Source organism: Penicillium solitum (genome assembly GCF_028829755.1).
Source record: "Penicillium solitum strain IBT 25940 chromosome Unknown utg000008l_segment0_segment0, whole genome shotgun sequence".
In the NCBI taxonomy this organism is placed as follows: domain Eukaryota; kingdom Fungi; phylum Ascomycota; class Eurotiomycetes; order Eurotiales; family Aspergillaceae; genus Penicillium; species Penicillium solitum.
The window spans coordinates 4,497,925-4,520,574 of NW_027072127.1; the positions used below are offsets into that span (position 1 = coordinate 4,497,925).

Genomic DNA, 22,650 nt, shown 5'->3' on the forward strand with positions numbered 1-22,650 from the left:
GTATATCAAAAGATCGAAATGATTTTATCTTCATAGATAGTAACAGATATATCCCATTACAAACGCTACTTAGGTGAAGTCATTCGGTAATGGGGTATGCGGAGCTCGGGAGTCGATTTCATACCTGCAGCTACCACCTACGAGTTTGAGGCTGCTAGAACGCCAAATTCATAAAACAATGTTATCTTCTGATGTTTGGCACCTGGGTATTTCATAGTGAGAGTTTTGCATTGAGGCCAATATCTAAGCTATTGCCTATGATCTTGTAAACACATACAGCCTCGCTCTTATATTCGTTTCCGATGTGGACCTTTGAGGCCCTTCATATAAAGCATCACCTTGACCTTAGAGTCGGGAACGTTCCAAAAATCTAGACAAAAAATTCAATCATCCTACCTAGATATGGCTCCTACCTCATGGTTCAAAATGAAACGATCTCCATGGCCCGAGTCAACGGATAACTTGGCTGACATGAGGCCCACAGTCAGGAGGGGCGCTAATCACCTTCGGATATTTCACTGGTCTCTTCCAATCCACACGAGAACCCTCTGCGATAACTACTTGTCCAAATGAGTGCTATATCGATTGGTTGTTGGACTTGTCGCGTGCGGCACAAAAAATGCGACATAACAATACCATTCTGCAGGGAATGCAGTGACCGAAATGTCCATTGTCATGGGTATGGACCAAGGCCAACATGGATGGATGGAGGATCAGAGGAAAAGAAAGAAAGAGCCCGAATCAAAACCGCGATCAACCAACATGTCCGACGAGTTCGAAAAATGCAGAATCGCACCAAGATGGCCTCGCTGCCTCAGGCAGATAACGAAACACAGCCTTCCTCAAATTCGGATGTTAATGCTTCGACTGCTTTTGATGCGGAAGATGACGCGAATCTTTTGCCAAGTGCTTCATTGGAAATTCTAGATCGGCCTTCTATCCAAGATGGCATTTTCAATCCCCAAGCTGCGTCCCTATTAATGCATTACTTCGATCAGGTCTTCGCATGGCAATTTCCTTATTTCCACTCTACATCCCGGCTAGGAAATCGGGGCTGGCTCTTATATCTTCTTATGAAGCGGGGGCCTCTCTATCATGCCGTCCTGAGCCTTTCGTCGCTTCACCAAAGTGCAATTCTTGGGAGTGAGGAGGAATATCAACAAAAGGAAAGGGCGCTGGAGCATCATTCCAGGGCACTCCGTGAGTTCTGCAAATTCATGGGCGAGGAACGCGGAAAAATGCTGGACGATAATGCTCGGCTGGCCGAGTTCCTGGCGTGTAGTTTGATTTTGATTAGCTGTGAGGTAGGTAGGGACCGGTGCATCTTTCGACTTATCTTACATCTAATGAGGAATCTAGGTTTTTAGAGGCGCTGAACACGACTGGCTACTGCATCTGGATGCTGTCATAGGTGTCATGCATTCAATATCGCCTAAGACTATATTCGATGCTCGCTACACATCTCAAACAGTGTCTCCTATTTCATCTCCAGATCGTCCACAGAAGGGCCTTGAGTTCCTTCTTGCTGCAATGATTTCACTTGATCTTTTCGCTTGTCTCTCGACAGGACGTATACCACAACTTCCATATCAGCACTGGCTCTGTACCCCTGAGATACAAATCGCAGATCTATTAAGTTGCGAAAACTGGGTTATGATCATCATCGGAGATTTAGCCTGCTTCGGTGAATGGAAGGAAGTACACGAAAAAGAGGGTATACTCAGCATTAGCGAACTAGCCAGGAGAGGAGCAGAGATCAAAGACCGTTTGACCACGGGCATTGAGAAGCTCGATCTAACCAGAGATGTAAGTATCAACCACTAGTTACCACATCTCGACATGTATTAACGTTGAATGTCTAGAAACAAGAAAATCACGAAACACAAACTGGCTGGGTCACACTCGTGTTCGCCCTTGCTTGTCTGGTTCTACTGCACACAATTGTTTCCGGTCCACTTCCGGCACTACCGGAGATTCAAAGCGCGGTTTCTAGAAGCATTATTGCGCTCCAGAATAGGCCAAGAGCTTACTCTCTCACTGGCTTGGTGTGGGCACTGTGTGTGTTGGGATGTATGGCACAGCCACATAATCAGCTTTTGTTCGAGAATCTAATAGCCGACGTGGTGCGTGACTCTGCGAGATTTGGTAATTGTGGGACGGTGTTGAAGATAATGAGAAATTGTTGGAAAATGCAGGAAACGGGGCGCGCAGACTGTAGGATCACCATGTCTAAGATGGGTATATATGCGATATTAATATAGGCTTCTCTGCTCTGGGTTTTTGGGCATGGTTGACAATATTAACTTCTCGATTTTCTTCAGAGGCAGTTGAGTTTATCCGGTGATAGTCAACAGCTTGCCAAGTCCCAAGATGTTTGGATTGTTTGCATTTCTATGGAATGTCTAATTGTGACTAAGCACTCACCTACACACGGGAGAGTGTAGGTGAGTGCTTAGTCACAATTATCCTCTTAATGAAGAGCTCGAAAAGCTCCCAAAAGGAAAACAGGTTCTCAATGCCTTCGGTATATTGTACTCTCCTGGTGATATCTTAGCATACGAATAAATGGATATTGTATAAAATCTATGGTTATTTTACTTATTGGTGGGAGAGGGTATGGATAGTGAGGTTAGAGTTGCACTATATATATGTATATGCATCAAGATATCGAGTAGAGATTAGACAAGCAATACAATATTGAAAGAAATTGCGAATCTAGCGAGGAATTTTAATATACCAGGGAAATTATTTAATCCCGCATGTAGATACTGTACATATAGATGATGACTCTGATGTACTTCATTTGAGGCATTGGGGGGCCAGTCTGGATGCTGATTGGTCAGTTTGGGATCAATCATCAGATTTACCGAGGCTCTCCTCTACTTGGAGTTCGACGCCACAATGAATGCAATACCTTGAAGATATCTACAATTTGGACACCTCGTGAATATGACAGATCCATCTAAGCCTCAAGAGATCCCCCGACTCAGCCGGAACTTCAGCAACACAGAACGGTGGCAAGCCATCGCCACCCGCGACGTAACAGCCAACGGCTTCGTCTACGCCGTTCTTACTACAAAAATCTACTGCCGTCCCTCATGCCCAGCACGACTAGCCCGCCGTGCCAATGTCCAATTTTATGACACCCCTCTGCAAGCAGAAAAAGCAGGCTTCCGATCCTGCAAGCGCTGTCGGCCGCATTCGGGTCAGACGGCGGCTCAAAGCAACCCCCAAACCGCCACGATTGACAAAGCCTGCGAGTCAATTAGGAACATTCTGCTGACAGGGCTGAAACCAAAATTAAGAGATCTGGCGGCGGAGGCTGGCTTGACACCCAGTCATTTCCATCGTGTGTTTAAGAAACATGTGGGCGTTACGCCCGGTCAATATGCAGAGAGCCTTGTCCAGAGCAACCTGCACTCGCCGGAATCATCGCTATCCGATGGGTTCACTGGAGTTGAAACACCGCGCTCAGCCTCTGGGGATAGGGGTGGTCAGATCTTGGATCTAGATTGGGATGGTGAGAAAGGGGCTGGTCTGTCGGCGGCGGGGGGTGAAATCCCCTTAATAAGTGGCTGGAATGAGTTCGATGTGCTGCTGGCTTCTGAATTGGCATCTGAATCGGAACAAACGTGGGTGCCTGGCTTATCTATAGACCCTCGAATGATTTTAGGGTGATATTTTTGATGAGACCACATGATTTAAGATATGGATACTCCATATTTTGGACTAGAGAACAATTATATATATTTTCTACCTATAATATAATATAATCTCATGAATTGAATGATGGGAATTACAGGGGTTTGCACCGCTTTAGTTTAGATTGGCATTGGCATTGCGGCGATGCAACCCACTGGTCTTGGATCTTAATCTACTCCGTACTCCGTATTCCGTTCCGTACTCGTATGTAAATGGCCGAGAGTCTAGAGCCCAGAGTGGCCACGGATCAACTGAAACACATCTGAAACCCCATTTTTCTAAGCGATTGCGAACACATTATTATTTTGTAAATTATTGTATGGTAATAGGATGATGCATGTTTTGCGGAGTATATGAACTCATAAATATTCCAGACTGAACCAGGGTGGCAAGAAGATAATTATAGTACTGATCAACCAAATTTAATTGAAGCTTCCAATGGGATTTAGTGGCTCCCCACCAGGTCCCACTAACGCGTGTCACAGCTTTAACCGCCTGGGGTGTTCCTGGGTCTCAGGCTATTTTAGTACTTGGCTTCAAAATACCATTCCATTAAGAGGGCCACTATTGTACGGAGTACTATATACATACCTTGGTAAATAATAATATTTTAATAATATATACACATATTTTTTTTTCACTTTTCTTCTTCTGACTGGTAATAATACACAATTGAGAATACAATGGCTTCCCCACTGATTGACCAAGATCGGCGACACTGCATGCATAAAACGCATAGTATTTTCTTGTTTGTAACTTTGTGAGAGGCCTAGCCTATGTTGTATTTACCCTGATTTCCTTATTTTACCTATTTTATCATAATCGCGTGCCCCCCCCCCCCCATGATTTAATCTAACCGTTCCCAACCTCCTTTCCCTTCCCCCCAGTCTTTTCTCTTTTCTCTTATCCTAGAGCATTCTAGTTGAACATTCCCTTTTAATTTATCTTCCAACTCTACACAATCGCTGGTTTCGATTATCCTTTCACATAACATTAGCATCCCAACCTCACAACATGCACGTGAACAAGAGAATTGGCCGATTCAAACAATGGGCTGGAGAACGCATGGGCGGAGAGGCCAAGACCTGTCTCTCTGATGATTTCAAGGCTATGGAGACCGAGATGGGCGTGCGACATGAAGGTAAGATGTGACCACCCTCCGCACCTGCAGTTTATCCATACTGACCCACACACTCTCTCCAGGCGTTGACCGCATTCATAAATCCATGACCTCTTACGTCAAAGCTATCTCGAAGCGCAATGAGGGAGACGACAAAGAGAAGACCCTCCCGATTGCCCATTTGGGAAGTAGCATGGTGGCCCACGGCGAAGACTTCGATGGGAACTCAGAATACGGACAGTGCCTGATCAGTAAGTCCTGAACATGACATTAGGAATCCGGGGTAGGAATCGCATTGCTAACAATTCGATCAGCATTTGGACGCACCGAGGAGCGCATTGCGCGCATCCAAGAAAGTTATATCGCGCAGGCGACTTCAAGCTGGCTTGAGTCCCTGGAGAGATCCCTGACTCAGATGAAAGAGTTGCAGGTATGCCACCCGACTCTCGCGATCAATTGAAGGTTGAAGGTCACGTATTAACCTACCTTATAGCAAGCTCGCAAGAAGCTCGACAGCCGACGACTGGCATACGATACTTCGCTCTCTAAGATGGAGAAGGCTAAGAAGGAGGACTTCCGCGTGGAGGAAGAACTACGCTCTCAGAAAGTGAAGTACGAGGAAGCTAGCGACGACGTGCTGCGTCGTATGCAGGACATCAAAGAAGCCGAAACCGACAATGTTATGGACATGGGGGCGTTTTTGGACGCCCAGCTGGAATACCACGAACGGTCCCGCGAGGCCCTTGTGCAGCTCAAGAATGAATGGGCAGGGTAAGCATCGATCCTGGCCGCATCTCGTGTGGTGATATTAACACTGAAGTAGGTACAGCCAAGTACAGGCTCCTCCACGTCGTCCGACCCGTCCTCGTGCCAACACTGCCCACTCGTACCAGGAACGTTACGAACCATTGCAGGAAGAGTTGATGAATGCCACCGACACTCGTACTCCCATCCGATCAAACAGATCTATTACGCCATACTCCGAGTCACCTCCGCGAGAGACCTATGGAAATACCAGTGGGGTTACACGTCCCGTTCTCAGCAGAGTTCCCACCTTTGAAGGCCCAGCTCAACTGCGACAAGAACAATCGCCAGTTGCATCACAGTGGGTCCAGCAGCGGACTGCCAGCGAGAATCTGGGCGGGTTTGGACGTCGAAGCAGCACCCAAGTTGGAAGTGGTCGACTCTCCGCTGATCCTTACGCCGACTCTGAAGAGGTCAGCTCATATGGACGTTCTAGCCCCGAGCGGATGTTTGGCGGGGGCAGGTCTATATCCCCAGCAACATCTCACGGCAGCGTGCCATCCCGGAGACCCAGCGCAACCAACTTGAACACTATGGGATTGAAGAAGGCTCCTCCTCCACCTCCACCATCTCGTGCGAAGAAGCCTCCTCCACCTCCACCCGTGAAGCGGTCCCTTCTTGCGGCACCGAATGCGTAAGGGAACGTTCTGAACGTGTATCTTACGTGTGTTCTTGATCTTGAGCATGGGGTTTTGGAGTTTGGGAGCTTATTATCGGTTATGGCGGTGGTATCTATTCTTATCAATCCGTCACCAATCCCCTGGGACTTACATGGGGCTGTTCTGTCCTTTCCTTGATTGTTCTTTCTGCTTTTGGTTTTCCATACTGGGTTGATGCCCATGGAGGTCTGGAGGATTCCCCGGCTACTATTAGTCTCAATGCAGAGTTATTAGGATGATGAGAAACATAGATACGTAAGCCTAAAGAATAGGTAAATCCATTCAAGTCTTTATTTGAATTTTGAGTGTAATGAGGTGTGATCTTTAATCGTGTACGGAGTACGGAGTAGATAGATACCCGTTAACTAACAGAAAGGGTGGACCCGGGGGGTCAGTCTTAGTTTTACAATGTATTGTCAATTTGTATTGTTATTGCAAGGAAGACAATTCAATAGATTCAATAGGTTGAATAAATCTGAATAGAACCAATCCAATCAAGGCTACAACTGCCCCTAAATCACAATCACTCTTCTCTCACCACTACTATACCTGATAATAGCCTTATCCCAAACCAGTACGGTACCAGAACTGCGCTGCCCCAGGCCACAATCCAGCACGGGCCACTCACGTGCCTGCTGACTAACGTGCTTTGCAAAAAACTCCTTGCCAGGCTGTTGTCAGTCCTTTGCTCTGAGCACCCAGATTTCCCCGAGCCTGTCGCGCAACTCCGTTCCCTCCCCATCTCCATTTTCATCCATCCACTTTTTGAACGCGCCATCCCAACGCGCCTTCAACTTTTGAGTTCCCTTCCCACCTTGCCTTACCCTGGGAACTCGCCTCTTTACTCGCTTTCTTTGACTCCCTTGTCCCTGAAAGTACCCGCTCTCCCCCATCGCATCGGAAGCTCCGACCACGCCCCCAAACATCACGCTTTCCATCGCCAAGCATCCCGTACAGTCGCCCACTGATCGCATTCACGATAACTAGGGTCACCTCACACCGTCGCTGCCTATTTATTTCGACCGCGACCGCCCCTTCTCTTGCCCGCGCGACTTGGCAATTGAACCCAGGTGGAGACCGTGACTTTCCACAACTCCGCATCGACCTTGACATTGCCCACCCCAACCTACCTGGCTTTCTCATGAATTAAAAAAAATTACGCGCGTCACAATGGCTTCCTTACACCCAGCGCCCAACATGGCGCCTGGCAACGTGAGTTTGCCAGCTAACCTCACGCAGCAAAATGTCCAAGAGATACTCCAGGTAAGTTTGTCGCATTATAACAGCACAACTTGCCTAACTATCAATTATTCAATCCCTTAACGCGCCTTATGTCTTGGTCACCTTTGCCGTCGTCTCTAACTTTGTCGCAGAAATACAAGCAGATGCAAGAACAAGGTGTTCGCCCTGATGACCCGGAGTTCCTCAAGGCCCACAACCTACTTGCTGCCATTCAACGGCAACAGGCTTTTCAAAAACAACAACGCATGGCTCAGCAGCAGGCTCAGCAGCAGGCTCAGCAGCAGGCACAACAGCAGGCCCAGCAGCAGCGCCAACAGCAACAGATGAATGGCGCTACTCCTGATGCTGCCAATGGCTCTCATGGTAAGCTTTGTCCTTGACTCTCCTGGTTCCCTCCCAAGGTCTTCTACAGGGCTGACCCAAGATCTCACAGGTCGCACACCCTCGGCTTCCTCGACTGCCGCACCTGCTGCCATCAATGCATCGGCAGTTGCTCTGAACCAGAAGACTGCGACGGTTGGCAGCGGTAGCTTTTCACCAGAGCAATTGGCTACTCTTCGAAACCAAATCTTGGCTTTCAAGATGCTATCCAAGAATCTCGCCATCCCCCCGCGTGTCCAAGAACAGCTTTTCCAAAACCAGAGGAAGTCGCAACCACCTACCCCCACAGACAATGTTACCGCAGCTGAAAAGGTCATTGAAGCTGCCAATGACAGCGCTGCTACCCAGCCCTCAGAAAGCTCAGATGCCGAAGTCATGACCAGGGAGTGGTATGACAACTTCCAGTCTCCATACGACTCGTTGTCCAAGACTATCAGCTACACTGATCACGCCAACCGCGCGAACCGTGTGCGCATTCCCGCTCTCTTGCCACCTGGCATCGACTTGGAGCAGATGCGCGAGGATCGTGAGATCGTACTGTATAATAAAATCACCGCCCGCAAAGCAGAGCTTGCCCAACTTCCCGCCAACCTCGGTGTATGGGATACCAGCAAGACTGACGCACCAACTTATGACGACTCCCTCAAGCTCAAGGCCCTGATTGAGTATAAATCACTTAATCTTTTACCCAAACAGCGACAATATCGCAAGCAGCTCCAGAGCGAGATGTTCCACTACAGTAACCTGGGAATGACAGCAAATCGCTCAAGTCACCGTCGCATGAAGAAGCAGTCACTCCGTGAGGCTCGTATCACCGAGAAGCTTGAGAAGCAACAACGTGATGCTCGCGAATCTCGAGAGAAGAAGAAGCAGTACGATCAGCTGCAGGCCATTCTCAACCATAGCGCCGATCTCGCCAATGCTTCTGTCCAGCAACGTACGCGCTCGCAGAAGCTGGGTCGCATGATGATTTCACACCACCAGCACATGGAACGCGAAGAGCAGAGGCGCGTGGAGCGAACCGCCAAGCAACGTCTGCAGGCTTTGAAGGCCAACGATGAGGAGACATACCTGAAACTTTTGGGACAGGCCAAGGATTCGCGTATCTCTCATCTGCTCAAGCAGACCGACAATTTCCTTAAGCAGCTTGCCGCATCCGTCAAGGAACAACAGCGCAACCTGGCGAATCGTTATGGCGAGGCGCATGATTACGACGACGAATCTGACCAGGAGATCGCTGATAGCGAAAACGAGGAAGACAGTAACACCGCCACTGGAAAGAAGAAGGTCGACTACTACGCTGTCGCTCATCGCATCAACGAAGAAGTCACCACCCAGCCTGAAATGCTCGTGGGAGGTACTCTCAAGGAGTATCAGATCAAGGGCCTGCAGTGGATGATTTCACTGTACAACAATAACCTGAACGGTATTTTGGCTGACGAGATGGGTCTTGGAAAAACCATCCAGACCATCAGTTTGATTACCCACATCATTGAAAAGAAGAAGAACAATGGACCTTTCTTGGTCATTGTTCCACTGTCCACGCTCACTAATTGGAACAACGAGTTCGATAAGTGGGCGCCCAGTGTGAGCAAGGTAGTCTACAAGGGCCCGCCTAATGCGCGAAAGCAGCAACAGCAGCAGATCCGCTGGGGCAACTTCCAGGTTCTTCTTACCACCTACGAGTACATCATCAAGGACCGTCCGGTTCTCAGCAAGATCAAGTGGACACACATGATTGTCGACGAAGGTCACCGCATGAAGAACACCCAGTCCAAGCTTAGCAGCACTCTTTCCACCTACTACACCAGTCGATACCGTATCATTTTGACCGGTACTCCCCTGCAAAACAACTTACCCGAACTATGGGCTCTTCTCAACTTCGTCCTTCCCAACATTTTCAAGTCCGTCAAGTCCTTTGACGAATGGTTCAACACACCTTTCGCAAATACCGGTGGCCAGGACCGTATGGATCTGAGCGAAGAAGAGCAACTTCTCGTTATTCGTCGTCTCCATAAAGTTCTTCGGCCATTCCTTCTCAGACGTTTGAAGAAGGATGTCGAAAAAGATTTGCCTGACAAGCAGGAGCGTGTCATCAAGTGCCGATTCTCTGCCTTGCAGGCCAAGTTGTACAAGCAACTTGTTACCCACAACAAGATGGCTGTCACTGATGGCAAGGGCGGCAAGACTGGAATGCGTGGTCTCAGCAACATGCTTATGCAGTTGCGAAAGCTCTGCAACCATCCTTTTGTCTTTGAGCCTGTTGAAGACCAGATGAACCCCACTCGCATGTCCAACGATCTCCTTTGGCGTACGGCTGGAAAGTTTGAGCTGCTTGATCGTGTTCTTCCCAAGTTCCGTGCTACGGGCCACAGAGTCTTGATGTTCTTCCAGATGACCCAGATCATGAACATCATGGAGGATTTCCTTCGCCTTCGCGGGATGAAGTACCTCCGTCTGGATGGATCCACCAAGTCTGACGACCGATCGGACCTTCTGAAGCAGTTCAACGCTCCTGGGTCTGAATACTTCTGCTTCCTGCTTTCCACCCGTGCAGGTGGTCTTGGTCTCAACTTGCAGACTGCAGACACCGTTATTATCTATGATTCGGATTGGAATCCTCACCAGGATTTGCAAGCCCAGGATCGTGCCCATCGTATTGGTCAGAAGAACGAGGTCCGCATTTTGCGGCTGATCAGTTCCAACTCGGTCGAAGAGAAGATTCTCGAGCGTGCACAGTTCAAGTTGGACATGGATGGCAAGGTTATCCAGGCCGGAAAGTTCGATAACAAGTCCACTAATGAAGAGCGAGATGCACTTCTCCGAACTCTCCTGGACACGGCCGAGGCTGCGGAACAGATCGGTGATCACGACGAAATGGATGATGACGAACTCAACGAAATTATGGCACGATCCGAAGAAGAAATCCCCATCTTCCAGGAGATGGACAGGCAGCGAATCGCCAACGACCAATATGGTCCTGGCCACCGCTACCCTCGACTGATGTCCGAACAAGAATTGCCCGAAATTTACATGCAGGAGGATAACCCTGTCACCGAAGAAGTCGAGATCGAGGTCACTGGCCGTGGTGCTCGTGAGCGTAAGGTGACCAAGTACGATGATGGTCTTACCGAAGAGCAGTGGTTGATGGCAGTGGACGCCGATGACGACACCATCGAAGAAGCGATCGCACGCAAGGAAGCTCGCGTTGAGCGTCGCAAGTCTAACAAGACTGGACGTGATGGAGATGAATCTTCACCCGAGCCTGAGCCATCGATTATTGATGATGACGAGACTCCTCAAAAGCAGAAGCGCCGCCGGGGTCCTCCCCCCAAGCGCAAGGCCGAGGAAGTTGTGGAAGAAACCCCACAGCCTAAGCGCAAGAGAGGCCGCCAGCCCAAGGTTCCGGATACTCTCAACCCCACTGACCGTGCCAACTTGACTCGCATTCTCGACACCGTGATCCAGTCATTGATGGACATGGAGGCTGAAGTGCAACCGGAGGGCTCTGATAGTGAAGAGGGCCCCATGGTCCGTTCGATCATCGAGCCATTCATGAAGCCCCCACCACGTTCTTACTATCCCGATTACTACATGATCATTCAAAATCCCATTGCCATGGATGCGATTCAGAAGAAGGTCAAGCGGGCCGATTACCAGAGTCTGCGAGAATTCCGCAACGACATCCACTTGCTTTGCCAGAATGCCCGCACTTACAACGAGGATGGTAGTGTGCTATTCCAGGATGCCAATGACATCGAGGTAAGTTTGAATTCTTATTGACTATTAATTCTTATATACTAATGATAACAACAGACCAAATGCGTGGTGGAATTGCGACGACTGACCGAGGACCACCCTGAGCTTGCCAACTTTGAAGATCACGGCGGTGATGGCTCGACCGAGTTTGCCTCGGGCGCCGACACTCCGCTTACTGCTGGCACGCCAGGTCAGCCGAAGCTAAAACTCACTTTCAACAATCCCAACCGGGATAGCCCCAGCGCTTCAAATGGCGCTGAGTACGGCATGGGAGAGTGAATTGTTCAACATTGTGGGGCCTGATAACCTAATTAAAGCACCCCACGCTTCATATTGCGCCTGCAACTTCTTTTCATGTTGCTCGTGCTTTCTTCTTGTCATGTGTAATCCGAAAATAGGGGTTTTTTTTTTCTCCCTCCCACTTCTGTGCCATCTAGGAACGGCGTTTTTTTCCCGTGAATGTTTTGTTTTTGAAATCGTGGATGGACTTCGGGAAGATGGCGCTGTATTGTTCCAAGCGATTGATTTCCCTGGGTGCGTTGTCTTGACTGCGACAAGATTCGTTTTGTGCAAAGACCACCCCTGTATTTGATGAGTATGTACCTGCAAGTTAGGAACAATTCGACTCGATCTGAACCCTGTACTTTGTGAAAAAATTATCTATCCCAACACTTTTACAATTCGAAGAATCTGTTTTCAAAAATTCAAATTCGGTTTGTACGCGTGGACCCCCAATATGCATGCAGATGCTCACCGATCTTTGAGATGATAGAACAAGGCAAGGTATAAGAGACAGCACTCCCTGTTGGTATGTAGAGACCACTTCCCCACCTAGTCCTCACCCTACAACATACAACCATGTCTACAAACAAAGAACTAACTGGCAAAGTTGCAATAAGTAAAGTTCACACACCACCGTTCCAAGCCAACACACTAATAGAAAGCAACAGTCACAGGCTCCAGCCGTGGCATCGGCGCCGCCATAGCCCTCAAATTCGCCCACCGTGGAGCAGACGTAGCCATAAACTATGTCTCCAATGCCACAGCAGCCGAGTCCGTCGTCGAGCAGATCCGAGCCCTAGGCGTGCGCGCCCTCGCCATCAAAGCCGACGTCTCACAGGAAGAAGAGGTGAAAACAATGTTCGAGACTGTGCATCGTGATTTCGGCCGTCTCGACATCGCAGTCAGTAACTCGGGCATTGAGCATTTCGGAGACCTCTCCGAGGTCAAGGGTAGCGATATCGATGCCATCTTTGCGGTTAATGTCAAGGGACAATATTTCGTTGCTCAACAGGCTTATCGTTTCATGGAGGATTATGGGCGTGTTATGTTGACTTCGTCAATTTCGGCTGTGAAGGTGAGAGGATATGGACTTCAACCTCAGCTCTGGGGGGTGGAGTGGTTTGTTGGGTTGTATTTCTACACCGGAACTGACAACTTTTGATACGATTCAGGGCGTCCCTCGTCATGCTGTCTATGCTGCCTCTAAAGCCGCTGTACAGGGTATGACCAAGTGTCTTGCAATGGATTTCGGTCCGCGAAACATCACGGTCAATTGCATTGCTGCTGGCGGTGTTAAGACTGATATGTATACTGAGATGTCGGCTAAGTATATCCCCGGTGGTGATAAGATGAGTCCTCAGCAGATCGATGAGGCTTTGAGCAAGTGGTCTCCGTTGGGTCGGCCTGGGGAGGTTGAGGATGTTGCTGGGGTTGCGGGTTTGATTGCTAGTCCTGATTCACAGTGGTTGACTGGGCAGACTTGGCAGGTCTCTGGTGGTGCTTATATGGCGTAGATGGGATTGGGAATGGGACTGATCTAATCTCTTGAATACATATAGCTAGGATATTACATGATCGGCCTGAGCTTTGTTTCTGATCTCCCGATAGCCACGAATGTTAGTGTATGTATCTACTTGAGTTAGTTGGGGTTTCATCTTATTATTGCTCAACATGGCACTACAGACGATTCGGTCCCTTTTCAAAAGACCCTTCTCTAGCTCATTCCAGGTTCTATCTGACATACATCTGGAAATCAATCAACAATACTCCTTTGACATCCCTGTCTGCTCCAAATATCTCATCCTAGCAGGCGACATCGGCCGCCTGGAAGATTACAACAACTACCGCGACTTCCTACAAAATCAAACAACAAAATTCGAGATCGTGTTCTTGGTCCTTGGAAACGACGAATTCTACGAAACAACCTTCAATTCAGGCCTCGAAAAAGCAAAACAACTCGAAAAAGAACCTTGTATGAATAACCGACTTGTAATACTCCACCAACGACGATACGACATCCCGGACTCCGGCGTGACAATCCGAGGCTGCACACTTTGGTCCCAAATCCCCCAAGAATCAGCCGATATAGTCCATTCCAAAATCTCCGATTTCCAAAAGATCAAAGAGTGGTCCGTGGAACAACACAATAAAGCTCACGAGTCCGACTTGACTTGGTTGAGGGGTGAGATCCAAACTCTTCGGGAGACTTCCCAGGAAAAGCGGTCTATCCTGGTGGTGACGCATCATGCACCATCCCTGCAGCACACTTCGAGTCCGCAGCACGCTAAGAATTCGTGGAGTTGTGTTTTTGGAACGGATCTTTTGGCGCAGTCTTGGGATGGAGTTAGGGTTTGGGTATTTGGGCATACGCATTATACGACTGAGTTTAAAGAGAAGGGGATTAGGGTTGTGAGTAATCAGCGGGGATATGTGCTTCCTTGGAAAACTGAATAGGGGGACTTTGATGTGAGGAGGGTGGTACGGGTATGATTGATAGTTGTATAAGTTGGACTTCTGGCAACATCTATGGAGGGGAATGTGCTTATTGCTAATCATAAACATAGAGGCACAAGGGTTGTCGATACCCACGCGAACAAACAATAACGTCATACTGATTCTATCTTGGAGCACCTAGAATCAACCCTTATCTATCACAGGATGCCAATTCCAATTCTTTAGATTTATCAAGTGTCTGCCATAATCCACCATGAAAGCAATTGTCATCGAAAAATTTGGCGGACCCGAGTCCCTAGTCATCAAAGATGTGCCCACCCCAGAGCCAAAGCAAGGAGAGGTCGTAATGCAGATCAAAGCCTTTGGTATCAATCATGCTGAAATTCACATGCGAAAGGGAGAATGGGCCGAATGGATGCCAATCAGCGGTATCGAGTGTGTGGGCACAGTATCCAGCTGTCCAGGAGGAGAATTTAGAGAAGGAACTCCTGTCGCAAGTCTCATGGGCGGCCTTGGACGTACCATTGACGGTAACAGCACTGTGGTTGATTCACTTAAGATGGTGCGCAGGGGAGGACGGGTCTGTCTGGCTGGGTTCTTGGGTGGACTTGCGCCCATTCCGGACTTCAATCCTGCTTCTGCAGATGGCGAGTGGTGTCCACTTTAGCTTCTTCGGGAGCTTTGTTTTTGGAACCCCTGAGTTTCCTCTGTCGGATGTTCCTCTTCCGGAGATAGTAGCTATGGTGGCGCGAAAGAAATTTAATGCGGATCCTTGGAAAGTCTTCGGTTTTGAGGAGATCCAACACGCTCACCGTTTGATGGAGAATAACGAGGGACATGGAAACATGGTAGTTAAGGTCGATTGAAATAACAGCTTATGGTATTTATGTCTATACGTGCGAAAATGCAAGTTTGTTCTTCTGGTATTCTCATTCTTTCAAATCCTGAAGAGCTATACTTTCATTTCTCATAATTGCCAAGCACTAGGTTGATCCAAGATACATAGTTTCATTTATGGAGCCATATACATAGTTTCCCGAAATAACCCACATTGATAGTGGGCACTTTCCTTTGCGAATTCTTGATCTGATAACATCCGGTGACTTGGGTGTGATTTCATGGGGGGTCACTACAAAGCCTTATCCCCTTAACTCAGATAGTAGCGTGGTTATGAATGTAACTCCTATATCTTGTTTCGACGGAGTATTCGGTGTGCTGGACTGCCCCGATGATTGACCGACGGGAGGAAGATGAGCAGATATTCAACACAGTCCGCGCATTATGAAAGGGCCACTAAATAAAATGGGCTGGATGTTAATGTTTCGAATAAGTGGCAAAACCAAGGTAGCGGAAAAAGATTGAAGCGGACAATGTTGCAGTCTAGCCTTTCTTGACCGAGTATTCATATTCAGCAAGTCAACCATAGCTCTATCGCCGAAGTTTATCCGCCATGAGGCTGAAACTTCCTGGCACGCGTACGTATCTGGGAATGACCGATCGCCGGACCATGGATAAGGGAGTAAACTTTACCCGGCCATATCAAACTTAGAATAAGCTAGAGACCTCCTGGCCCATTATTGGTCAACCAGTCTCCCTGAGGAAATGATTTACTCCGTAACCCTTAATTTGGAAGGTTGAATTGAACTAAATATGAACTAAATACACGTTAGGCTACGCAGAAGGACCCGTTTCCATTCACCGTTCTGAACTGTGCCTTGCAATAGGCGTTGGATGACGACGACAAAGTATCCACGCCGACAGTGTGATCCCCAGTTCCAGGTGTGGTTTCATGGTTTGATTGCAGGCAACGCAGCGGGATAACGCATGATCTGCACTTTAGTTGCCAGAAACTGGAGCCCTGAAAATATGAAGTACTACCTAAAGATATTATAAGTACAGCCTTACCTCTACCGTTCCTATCAATCCTCTAGGTCTTCACACTCGTTATATTCTCTTCTTGACACTCATTCGTTCCATTTTATATTTATCTATTATACTTCAACATGCGTCTCTCCCGGGGCGCATCTGTTGTAGCCCTGGCAGCATCGGCAAGCGCGGCTTCGCTTGCTGATGTCTGTACCGTCTCAAATGTGCGGTCTGCCTTGCCTTCCAATGGCACTCTGCTGGGTATCAGCATGATCCCCTCCGCCGTGACTGCCAGTGCTGTCTACAATGCCAGCGCTGGCATGGGGAGCACCGAGACCTACACCTACTGCAATGTGACCGTGACCTACGAGCACACTGGCAAGGGAGACTCTGTCGTTATTAAGTATGCCTTCCCTAAGCCTTCTGACTTCAAGAAGCGCTTCTATGTCGCCGGTGGTGGTGGCTTCTCTCTGTCCAGCGACGCAACCGGTGGTCTCGAGTACGGTGCTGTCAGTGGTGCCACCAGCGCAGGCTATGATGCCTTCAACAACGGTTACGACGACGTGGTCCTCTACGGCAACGGAACCATCAACTGGGATGCAACCTACATGTTCGGATACCAAGCTCTAGGCGAAATGACCAAGATCGGAAAGGTTCTTACCAAGGGCTTCTACGGAATGTCTTCCTCCGCCAAGGTCTACACCTACTACGAAGGCTGCTCTGACGGTGGCCGTGAGGGTATGAGCCAAATCCAGCGCTACGGAGAGGAGTACGACGGAGCGATCACCGGAGCCCCAGCCTTCCGTTTCGGCCAACAGCAAGTCCACCACGTTTTCCCAGCTACCGCCGAACAAACCCTTGACTACTACCCCCCCCCTGCGAGCTGGCTAAGATTGTTAACGCCACCATCGCCGCCTGTGATCCCCTCGACGGCCGAACCGACGGTGTCATCTCCCGCAGCGACCTTTGCAAGATCAACTTCAACCTGAGCTCCATCATCGGCGAGAAATACTACTGTGCAGCAGAAACTAGCACCTCCCTAGGTTTCGGCTTCAGCAAGCGTGCCGACGGCTCCAGCACCTCCACCACCCCCGAACAGAGCGGAAAGGTTACCGCCGAGGGCGTGAAGGTCGCGCAAACCATCTACGACGGCCTCCACAACTCGAAGGGCGAGCGCGCCTACCTATCCTGGCAAATCGGCTCTAGCCTCAGCGACGGTGACACGACATGGAACAACGAGACCAGCAAGTGGGAGCTCAGCATCCCCTCGACGGGCGGCGAGTGGGTGACCAAGTTCATCCAGCTCCTCGATCTCTCCAACCTCTCTGACCTTAACAACGTCACCTACGACACCCTCGTCGATTGGATGAACACCGGAATGGTCCGCTACATGGACAGTCTGCAAACCACCCTGCCTGACCTGACCCCATTCCAATCCTCCGGCGGAAAGCTGCTGCACTACCACGGTGAATCAGACCCCAGTGTCCCCGCTGCGTCTTCGGTGCATTACTGGCAATCCGTCCGCTCGATCATGTACCCGCATCTGTCTTCGCAGGAGAGTCTCAAGGAACTCGCCGATTGGTACCAGTTCTACCTCATCCCCGGTGCTGCGCACTGCGGCACGAATACCCTCCAGCCTGGCCCGTTCCCGGAAGATAATATGCAGACTATGATTAACTGGGTTGAGAATGATATCAAGCCTTCTCGTTTGAATGCGACTGTCTCGTCTGGTACTTATAAGGGTGAGACGCAGATGCTTTGCCAGTGGCCTACTCGTCCGCTCTGGAAGAGTAACAGCACCTTCCAGTGTGTTGATGATAGAGCTTCCATTGAGAGCTGGACTTACTCTTTCCCTGCTTTCAAGGTGCCTGTGTACTAGATTGTATTTCATGTACATACACAGTCGCTTTGATCATGCCAAGGATATCTCTCGCTTGAGTTATTTTTGGATTGAAGACTGGAGATTAGATTGCTGGTCAGCCCTAGTTCAGCCCTAAAGGGGTCTGGATTTGTGACCATGTTGGGATTTTACTCTAATTGAATTTTTGTTTAATACCCATGTCTATCGTATGCTTTATCTTACAAGGTTAATGTGGCCTTGGTCACTTTGAAAAGTGTTGGATACTACCTGTGTAGCAAGCATGTGCATGTTCGGGGGGCCGATTGCCCCTCAGTTGGGGGTCAAGGATCTTGGATGAATTGTTGTTTGGCCTCATTTCTTGTACAACATTGTAGGTCTAATAATTTCTCGCATGTGATGACATGTGAATGTATTAAATTGGGCCCTCAAAGGCACGTGGTAAGGTTAGTCTACAAAATGCTCAACTTGTGTACCCCGAATAAGTTTTGAGAATTTTCTAATTTTCGTTCTAAATCTATAAAAAAAAGCGGTATCTAAAAAGAAATCTGAATTTGTGCTTCGTAATTTGTACTTTGCAATTTGTTCAGCGTGAAAACTCCCCCCCCCCCATAACCAAAAGGTATATCCAACTAAACACCTAGAACCAAGACCCAAGCAACACTCTAACCGATAGTCAGAGTGTAAGCGGCATCGAGACCGCAAGCCAAGGTATTGACATCATCGGGTTGCTGGTAGGACTGGACGCAGTCGGCATCACCAGGAGCACAGGTGGAGGTGGGGCAGGACTCGTCGCTGATAGTGACGGCGAATCCGGCGGAGACGAAGGCAGAGGTCTTGAGCAGGTTGATGGAAGACATATCCCAGAAGAGGATGTCACCAGACTGGGTGTACTCGAACTGGAGAACGTCGTCGCAGATCTCGGTGGTGGACATCTTGATGGAGATACCGCCGCCGTTGGAGTTGGTGAGCCAGGTGTCGTGGAAGGTCTCGCCGGATGCGAGGGTCTGCATTTCACCCGCGGTCTCGGTCACGACCCACAGGTAGACGGTATCGGAGAGGTTGTTGACGATGGAGACACCGCTGCCGGTGGCGGTGGCGCTACTGCTGGTGCTGGAAGGGGCGACAGTGGTGCTGGACGCGGCGCTGGAGAAGCTTGAGTGAGCGCTGGTGGTGGTTGGCAGGACGGTGGGGACGCTCAGAGTCGGGACGATGGTCGAGCTAGGGACAACGGGGGCCCAGGTCGAGGAAATGACAGAGGAGGTGGTGGAAGGAACGGCGACCGCCTCGACGAGGTTGGTAGGTGCACTGATCGTAGCGGCGGGCTGGTAGACAGTCTCATAGACGGTCTCCCAGACGGTCTGCTCGACGTATTGAACGTCGGGAACGGCGACGGGGCGGGCGGAGGCAGTCATTGCCAGAAGGGCCGAGAGGCCGATAACGTTGAAGCGCATATTGGCTGAATTGAAATCCGGTATTGAAGGGAAAGTGTGTGGATGACAGTGATTTCCTTTGAAAGAGAGACTTTAGTCTGATCTACAGACTGTTAAAGAGAGTGTTGGTATGAGGCTCTGCCCCAAGGTATGAATCTAAATGAGTGTGATTCGAAGGATCGTGATGTCAAAGGAGAGAAAGAAAGAGGAGAAGGAGGAGGGTATAGCGCCATTTTATTCTTTGGAGTGGAGTACGTAGGCATAGGGCATTGGGCGTGTCAGATTCTGGTGTGGAAGGCGTTTGATAGGCCGTCGAACCCATTGAACCATAAAATTGGGTTGACCATGTGTATCCATGTGGTCGGTGCCTGACTTAGACGGGGTCAATCCTAATAATCCCATTGGTAACTACCGTTAGGGTCAGGAACAGAGATCTGGTCCGACCAATCCAAATGGAACTTGTCAACGAGATTCCATGGGTGGCGTCGTTCCTGAACCACGCATTTAAGTTTTTTTGTTTTTCAGTATTTTGGTTTCGGTTTTTTTCAGTTCTTCGCTGTTCGTTGTGACTTGTTCGCCAACGCTAGTTTCGATTGTGGAGATAGGCGCCCGGTCTAGATCGAATCATAACCCACAGAGAACTCGGACAAAAACTTTTCAATTGCGCTTTGGTTCTTTTTCTTTATTTTTTAATTGGGCTTATGGGATTACGCCACCTGTTTGACATCCCGCACCATGCCCCTGAATATCATCTTTTGTGCCTTTTTGACATTATAAGATCAATATAAAAGATCTCCTCGAGTTCCCCAGCAAGATCGACTTAATTCGATTTAATCAAAGCTTATCCCTTAGGCCGAAACAAGTTGGGAAGGAGGATAGATTATCACTTTTGCCCTAGTGCCATACTTTGTGTGGGTGCCCAGCATGTCTAGACTGTGGATACGAGATTTGGGTCACTTATAACATAGTTTGATTATGCTTCTCTAGTCAGGTACTCTACGGAGTTGTAGTACGTAGGTACCTCCATAAATCAGGCACAGACCTCTCCGGGACTTTCCCCCTCTTAACGCCATTTCGGTGGATTAACTTCGACAACGGGTTCTAAGAAAACTCTGCCGGCATCCATCGTGCCTAGCCCTGATAGGTGGCAATCCGTACACACTAGACACATCTTTTCATGAATCGGTACCATAAAAATGTATGTGTATACCCTATAATCCCCTCAATACACCCGTGGACGGATGTGGCGATTGACCCGCCAAGCCATAACCCCGCTCAAGAGTCCACAGGAAAATTTGCATCTTGTATGTTGTACATGTAAAGATACACATAGTAACGTTCAGGGAGTGGCCCCGTAAGCGACATCATTGGGGAAGACGTGGGTTTTTCGGGCAGCCGATGTATTGGAAACACGACCGTCGGTTAAAAATCCGAGTTTCTCAGACCCTGTACCGCTGGCAGCCAACGGGTCACCCCGGCTATAAGTCTCCAGCGCATTAAACACATAACCGAAGACTTGGCGGTCAACGTCGGAGGCCCACAAAAAGTCTAGATGCTCGTAGGTGGGAATCGCCCGGGCGACAGTGTCATGTGGCAACCCTTTCAGCATCACTCCGATATCAACGAGACTGTCACTGTCGCCATACAGGAGGACAATGGGAGTCTTGATGTTGCGAGTAGGGTATTTGACCGGTTTGTAAAAGCGCTCACTGGCAGCTACGCTGAAGGGGGCATAGAGTTCATCATCGTAGAACTGGAAGTTCTTATTCCGGATAATTTGGAACCAATGCACGACAGACTTGGTGCTGGTGAAGGAATAGAGATGCAAATAGGCAGCAAGCTTTTGTGTTTGTTTGATGTTGCGACACTTCCAGTTGAAGAGGGCTCGCAGGGCTGCGTCGATGATGCGTACGAAGATTGGCGGGTAGAGTATTGTTTGCCACATGGTCGTCGACGAGAGGATGCTGCGTCGACCAAACAACAGGAACAAAAAGTCCGGGGAGGCCTTCATCAGGGAATCAACAATGCGGTTGCGAAGACCCGAAGGAGCCATGGCCGGTGCAAGTGCCACAAACACATCAATCTTCTGGTTGAGCAATGGATGAATAGCGAGTGTAGCGAATGCCTGCGCTGTCCCCTGGGAGAATCCAATATAAGACAACGACGGTTGCTCTGTTACCTCTAGGATGTACTCGATGCTGTTGGGGATATCGGAGAAGGCGAACTGGTCGATAGAGAAATCCCAAAATTCATTGGAACCAGGCGAGAATCGGATCGACTTCTTGGAGTATTTATTTCCACGGTTGTTTCCCAGCCATACATCGTATCCCCTTTCCACCAGCTGGAAGGGCAGGCACCGCTGCTCGTCTGTTAAGGCTACCCACACCTCACTTGACATGAGCAGGCCATGGTGGAGGTAGACGACCTTTTTCCGAAGCCCGTTGGGCCCCTGATTCACGTTCATGTTTTCTTCTCCTTTTCTATATGCCAGCCGGTGAAGTCCAAGAAGGTAACCATCGCTCGTTTGTACAATGTGCTCCTCGGCTTGATACCCGAATAGGGCACATATCTCGGTGAAATCGGACGCGTCTGCAACAGATCTGGCAAATATCTCCTCTTTAGTGCGCTTTGGGCGGGATTCATTAGGGATCAAAAGGTTGAAAAGTGCCTTGGATTGGCCATAACAAAACTTGATGATAGGGCTTGCTGGTTAGGGGTTAGTATTGGTATTATCCATTGTTCGGTGATTTTCACTGACGAAGGCACCAAGTAATCAAGTGAATGATTGTCTCAAGTAGAACAAGAATTAAAGACCCGAAGAGAGCTAGGTACTCATACCTAGAGACGTGAAGGTCAGTTGCTATGTTGTTTGCCTGAAGCTTGGAGCTCCTTACCAGAACAGTCTCCCGAGGAACGGAACTCGCGTCATAATGAGCAACAATTGCTATGCATATGTGCAGGTACAATTGAAGATTTATGCAAGATACAGAGATGCTGCAGACGTTCAAAAGCAAAAACAAGCCGATGAAAGTCCCCCGACGTCATTACCAACATGTGATAGTGATGCTTATCTCATCCGGGGATTCTCCG

General features: G+C 49.0%; 10 protein-coding genes across 10 annotated transcripts; 8 read left to right on the top strand and 2 right to left on the bottom strand.

Moving 5' to 3' along the window:
• Positions 1–800: 800 nt before the first annotated feature.
• On the top strand, positions 801–1,824 carry N7455_011006 (fungal specific transcription factor domain-containing protein; the record flags this gene model as incomplete). Its single annotated transcript, XM_040960056.2, has 2 exons — positions 801–1,304; positions 1,360–1,824. The coding sequence occupies 2 exons, from the start codon at positions 801–803 to the stop codon at positions 1,822–1,824; spliced, it is 969 nt and encodes a 322-aa protein (XP_040809449.2).
• Positions 1,825–2,949: 1,125 nt separating this feature from the next.
• mpt (putative DNA repair and transcription factor Ada) lies at positions 2,950–3,678 on the top strand (the record flags this gene model as incomplete). Its single annotated transcript, XM_040960096.2, has 1 exon — positions 2,950–3,678. The coding sequence occupies one exon, from the start codon at positions 2,950–2,952 to the stop codon at positions 3,676–3,678; it is 729 nt and encodes a 242-aa protein (XP_040809490.2).
• An 869-nt stretch (positions 3,679–4,547) lies between these two features.
• Positions 4,548–6,264, top strand: N7455_011008 (uncharacterized protein; the record flags this gene model as incomplete). Its single annotated transcript, XM_040960083.2, has 5 exons — positions 4,548–4,843; positions 4,906–5,073; positions 5,137–5,252; positions 5,316–5,593; positions 5,646–6,264. The coding sequence occupies exons 1-5, from the start codon at positions 4,717–4,719 to the stop codon at positions 6,262–6,264; spliced, it is 1,308 nt and encodes a 435-aa protein (XP_040809514.2). The 5' UTR covers positions 4,548–4,716.
• Positions 6,265–6,310: 46 nt separating this feature from the next.
• On the top strand, positions 6,311–7,253 carry N7455_011009 (uncharacterized protein; the record flags this gene model as incomplete). The annotated part of the gene is made up of 2 exons (XM_065606562.1): positions 6,311–6,354; positions 6,845–7,253. The coding sequence occupies 2 exons, from the start codon at positions 6,311–6,313 to the stop codon at positions 7,251–7,253; spliced, it is 453 nt and encodes a 150-aa protein (XP_065460525.1).
• Positions 7,254–7,455: 202 nt separating this feature from the next.
• N7455_011010 (putative RSC complex subunit (Sth1)) lies at positions 7,456–11,946 on the top strand (the record flags this gene model as incomplete). Its single annotated transcript, XM_065606563.1, has 4 exons — positions 7,456–7,548; positions 7,659–7,890; positions 7,961–11,670; positions 11,725–11,946. 4 exons carry the CDS (start codon positions 7,456–7,458, stop codon positions 11,944–11,946), a joined length of 4,257 nt encoding a protein of 1,418 aa, XP_065460526.1.
• Positions 11,947–12,525: 579 nt separating this feature from the next.
• N7455_011011 (uncharacterized protein) lies at positions 12,526–13,463 on the top strand (the record flags this gene model as incomplete). The annotated part of the gene is made up of 3 exons (XM_040960126.2): positions 12,526–12,565; positions 12,618–13,024; positions 13,122–13,463. The coding sequence occupies 3 exons, from the start codon at positions 12,526–12,528 to the stop codon at positions 13,461–13,463; spliced, it is 789 nt and encodes a 262-aa protein (XP_040809507.2).
• A 1,193-nt stretch (positions 13,464–14,656) lies between these two features.
• On the top strand, positions 14,657–15,070 carry N7455_011012 (uncharacterized protein; the record flags this gene model as incomplete). Its single annotated transcript, XM_040960067.1, has 1 exon — positions 14,657–15,070. One exon carries the CDS (start codon positions 14,657–14,659, stop codon positions 15,068–15,070), a length of 414 nt encoding a protein of 137 aa, XP_040809472.1.
• Positions 15,071–16,406: 1,336 nt separating this feature from the next.
• Positions 16,407–18,148, top strand: N7455_011013 (putative tannase; the record flags this gene model as incomplete). The annotated part of the gene is made up of 2 exons (XM_065606564.1): positions 16,407–17,099; positions 17,153–18,148. The coding sequence occupies 2 exons, from the start codon at positions 16,407–16,409 to the stop codon at positions 18,146–18,148; spliced, it is 1,689 nt and encodes a 562-aa protein (XP_065460527.1).
• A 644-nt stretch (positions 18,149–18,792) lies between these two features.
• On the bottom strand, positions 18,793–19,581 carry N7455_011014 (uncharacterized protein; the record flags this gene model as incomplete). Its single annotated transcript, XM_040960117.2, has 1 exon — positions 18,793–19,581. The coding sequence occupies one exon, from the start codon at positions 19,579–19,581 to the stop codon at positions 18,793–18,795; it is 789 nt and encodes a 262-aa protein (XP_040809455.2).
• A 1,162-nt stretch (positions 19,582–20,743) lies between these two features.
• Positions 20,744–22,555, bottom strand: N7455_011015 (sterol esterase). The gene is made up of 3 exons (XM_040960055.2): positions 22,455–22,555; positions 22,319–22,398; positions 20,744–22,266 (listed from the first exon to the last, which is right to left on the bottom strand). Exons 1-3 carry the CDS (start codon positions 22,487–22,489, stop codon positions 20,900–20,902), a joined length of 1,482 nt encoding a protein of 493 aa, XP_040809505.2. The 5' UTR covers positions 22,490–22,555; the 3' UTR covers positions 20,744–20,899.
• Between the last annotated feature and the right edge of the window lie 95 nt (positions 22,556–22,650).